The sequence below is a fragment of the Athene cunicularia genome (genome assembly GCF_003259725.1).
Source record: "Athene cunicularia isolate RWA chromosome 14 unlocalized genomic scaffold, athCun1 chr14_part1, whole genome shotgun sequence".
Lineage (NCBI taxonomy): Eukaryota > Metazoa > Chordata > Aves > Strigiformes > Strigidae > Athene > Athene cunicularia.
Window position 1 is genome coordinate 15792943 of NW_020799118.1, and position 3951 is coordinate 15796893.

A 3951-nucleotide genomic window follows, 5' to 3' on the forward strand; every position below is an offset into this window, starting at 1 on the left:
GGCCCCTTTAAGAGCGGCGTCGCCATGATCTGCCTGGTGCTGGGTCTCTTCGCCAGCCTCTTCCAGAGCGGTGCGGGCCGGGCCGGGACCCTGCCCCGCTCTGCCCCCGCGGCTGAGGGGCCCGGTGGGTTTCCTTCCCTCACGGCTCCACTCTCTCCTCGCAGCCTGCGGTGGGGCCGGCGAACGCACCTTCGTGGCCATCAAGCCGGACGGGGTCCAGCGGCACCTGGTCGGGGAGATCATCCGGCGGTTCGAGAGGAAGGGGCTGCAGCTGGTGGGGCTGAAGCTGCTGCAGGTGAGCGGCCGGGGCCGCCGCTGCCAGGGCAGGAGGGGAGCGGCGGGGCGTGGTTATCCTCTGGTGCCGGGGGGCCCGGGCTGAGGCAAGGCCCGTGCGGCCCTGCAGGCCCTGGAGCTGTGGGAGCTTGCCGGGGGGTGTCTCTGCCCCCTCCTCACTGGTACAGCCTGTTGTCATTCGGGCGCTAAATCTTTGCGGGTCAGAGGGGTGTTGGCACCCAGGTGCCCAAATCACTTCTGGCAGGGTGATCCCAGTTGTGCTTGTGCTTCAGGGCTCTGGTGTGTGGCTGGTGTAAGCTGGCAAACGCTGCTCCTCTGACCTAGAAACTTCTCGCCCTGTGTCAGGCTTCGGCAAAGCCATTTCAACCCGGGAAGTGAGCATCTGTGCGGGGCTTCATTATAACATGCACTATCGAGCTTGTCCTACATCTCTCGATCACTGGCAGTGTGCCCGGGTGGCCAAGAAAGCCAACGGCATCCTGGCTTGTGTTAGAAATAGTGTGACCAGCAGGAGCAGGGAGGTGACAGTCCCCCTGTGCTCTGCACTGGTGAGGCCACACCTGGAGGGTTGTGTCCAGTTTTGGGCACCTCAATAGGAGAGAGATCTTGAGGGGCTGGAGCGAGGGCAGAGGAGGGCAGCGAGGCTGGGGAAGGGCCTGGAGAATCAATCCTGTGAGGAGAGATTGAAGGAGCTGGGAGTGTTCAGTGTGAGGAGGAGAAGGCTGAGGGGAGACCTCATCACTCTCTGCAGCTCCTGTAAGGACATTGCAGAGAGGCTGGTGCTGGTCTCTTCTCACAGGGGATTAGCAATATAACAAGAAGGAATGGCTTTAAACTCCAACAGGGGAGGTTCAGACTGGACATGAGGGAAAAAATGTTTCCCAGAAAGGGTGGTCTGAGAGTGGAATAGGCTGCCCAGGGAGGGGGTGAAGTCCCGATCCCTGGATGTGTTTAAGGGTTGTTTAGATGAGCTGTTGGGGGGATGTGGGTTAGGGGAGAACTTTGTAGAGTGGGGCTGATGGTTAGACTTTATGATCCCAAGGGTCTTTTCCAACCTGAATGATTCTGTGATTCTCTGGTGTAGACCTTGCTCAAATCCCTTCTTGCTCAGAGCAGATGAAGCTTTGTGCTCTTTGTACTCAGGCCTCGGAGGAGCTGCTGAGAGAGCACTACATTGCCCTTCGTGACCGTCCCTTCTACAGCCGGCTGGTGAAGTACATGAGCTCTGGGCCTGTGGTGGCCATGGTGAGTGCTGGCCAGGTTCTCCAGAACCGAGGAACAGAAAGTAAGTGCAGTGTTTAAGCAGCATTGGCGTGTGGTATGATGGAAACAAGGTGGCCTGCCTCTCCAGAGAATTTCTTGAAGCTGTACTGAACTGCAGGGATGTTTCCTGCAGTAAATTTAATCCATAAACAATTCTGATTATTTTCCAAAACTTTTGAAGACTATTTACAGAGAGACCCTTTCCTTGTCTCTCACCCAAGTAGATCAGATGGGGAATTTAGAGGACAGATGCTATGACCTGCTGGGGATGTTGTGGAAGTTGATTCTTGTTTTGTTGTCTGTCAGGTCTGGCAGGGCTTGGATGTGGTCAAGACAGTTCGCACAATGATCGGGGAGACTAACCCAGCCGAATCCAGGCCTGGTACCATCCGAGGAGATTTCTGCATTGAAGTCAGCAAGTGAGAGCTTTGGCTTTTTGTTCCCTCAGTATTTCAGGGGCATCCTGTCTAGGCACTTCTGTGCGAGGCCTGCCTGAGCCATGTGAGTCTGCATCTGCAGATTAGAACTTCTTTCTGTGCTCAGATCAAAGCTGTGTTCCCTCAGCTTGCAGAGCAGCCCTGGCAGGACAAGCTGCCCTCTGCCTCCTGGGCTTGGCTTTGCCAGAATGGAGGAGCCTGGCTTTGGGTCTTTCTTGCCTCCTGAGGCCTTCTCTGTTGAAAGCAGGTGGGTTTGCTTGTCTCGTCTGGAGAATCAGGACTGTCGGGCTGTGAAGAGGAAGGGAGAGCTCTCTCAGCCCTTTCCTGTGGGAGCAGGGCACCTGGAGAGCTGCTGTAGCTCTACTGGGCATCTGAGTCTGTAATGAAAGCCAAGGGGGAGCTCCAGCTTTTCACTGGTAGTGACCTCAGGGGGCTGCAGCCTGGCATATGGTAGACACAGCTTTTATCAAACCCGCCTGGCTGAGGCTTCTGTTCCATGGTGTCTGCCTTCCAAACCTGCTTCAGTGGACCTACTTTGGCGGAAGGGGGGAAATCTGGAGGCAGAAGTTGAATAAAAAAAAAAGCAAACCTCAGATCAACAGCCCCTTGCAGCTCCTCCTGTAGAAAACAAATGGTCCTTCATCATAGGAGGGAAGGAGTGCTTGGAACTGGTGGCACATTCATCATTTAAGCATAGCCATGAGCAGCCCCTGAGATGGCAGGAGGAGGGCTTTGCAGTGGGATATTGTAGGATGTGACTGGCTCAATTGGTTTAAAGAAATTGCTCAAGGTGAAATTTTACAAACTGCAGCTTCCCTCTTCTGCTTTTCCCTGCTTAGTGCCAGCTGATCCCTTTCTTCTTCCCCACAGGAATGTGATCCACGGCAGCGACTCAGTGGAGAGTGCCCAGCAGGAGATCTCCCTGTGGTTCCGCCCAGAGGAGCTGACATGCTGGGAGGACACAGCTGAGCACTGGATCTACGCATGACAAGAGCAGCCCGAGGGAAGTACATCTTCCTGAGTTGGCACAGGGCATTTCCATCCATTTCATTGCAGCCATGAGGGCTGGCTATGGATCCTGCTGTGGGGGTTTCTGTTCTGTGTGTGAGTGGAGGGGTCCTAGGAGCTGGTTTGTGTGTGTAACTGCAGGTTAGATCCCTGAAAGAGTAGCTATTTCTTTTTTTAAATTTTTTCCCTCTCTGCTATAATAAGTAAGTAGTTGGTATTGTTGCTCTGTTTGCTGCAGCATCTTAAATCCGAAATAGTTCAAGGTGATTTATTGAAGTGAAAACTGGGCTCTGTGCCTGTTCCTGTGTGTTCTGATGTGCCTGGCATAGAAGAACGTGTGCTCCTTACTGCTGAGAGGCGCACAAGGCGATGTGATCGATATAATTTACCTGCATTTCTAGAAGGTTTTTCACCAAAGACTTTTAAAGTATTAGGTTGCTATGGGATAAGAGGGAAGGTTCTTCCTTGGGGTAAGAGCTTGTTCCAGGACAAGTGGCTCTCCTGTGGTGGGAGCTCTGTGTGCCAGGGCTGGCACAAGCTCACCTGACTTCAGAAGTGATGAATGAGTCCACGTAAGGAAGTTCACCAAATGCGGTGAAATGCCCAGTTTCTCTGGCTCCAGTTCCTGGCTGTGGGTGTTTGCTTATTATAATCTCATTATAATACCAAAACACACCTCCATCCCAAAGGCTACCCACATCCAAAGTGCAACCACTGATTGAGCTTGTGCCCTGAATTTTTGTTGAACTATACCTCTAAAAGCAAAGTGAGAGAATGTTACAACAGTTGTAATAAAGGTATGTATGACTAGAGTCACTCAAGCTTCACCTTGAAGATAAGAAATTGCATAAAAATGGCCTGAGAAAGGGGGAATGTTGGGGGAAGGTATACTGCCTCTGACTCCTGGGAGCAGTGAACGGGCTGAACCTCTCTTCTTCCCCCCCCCCCC

The 3951-nt window shown here is 53.1% G+C and overlaps 1 protein-coding gene across 1 annotated transcript; it reads left to right on the top strand.

Annotated features, from left to right (window-relative positions):
• Positions 1-6: 6 nt before the first annotated feature.
• NME3 (NME/NM23 nucleoside diphosphate kinase 3) lies at positions 7-3889 on the top strand. The gene is made up of 5 exons (XM_026858742.1): positions 7-70; positions 165-295; positions 1438-1539; positions 1864-1976; positions 2865-3889. Exons 1-5 carry the CDS (start codon positions 25-27, stop codon positions 2980-2982), a joined length of 510 nt encoding a protein of 169 aa, XP_026714543.1. The 5' UTR covers positions 7-24; the 3' UTR covers positions 2983-3889.
• Positions 3890-3951: the final 62 nt, after the last annotated feature.

Bases quoted from the DNA above. Each gene is read 5' to 3' on its own strand.
- NME3 (XM_026858742.1), top strand. From the start codon at position 25: ATGATCTGCCTGGTGCTGGGTCTCTTCGCCAGCCTCTTCCAGAGCG. The intron at 296-1,437 runs GTGAGCGGCCGG...CTTTGTACTCAG, and splicing joins TGGGGCTGAAGCTGCTGCAG to GCCTCGGAGGAGCTGCTGAG. The intron at 1,540-1,863 runs GTGAGTGCTGGC...GTTGTCTGTCAG, and splicing joins CTGGGCCTGTGGTGGCCATG to GTCTGGCAGGGCTTGGATGT.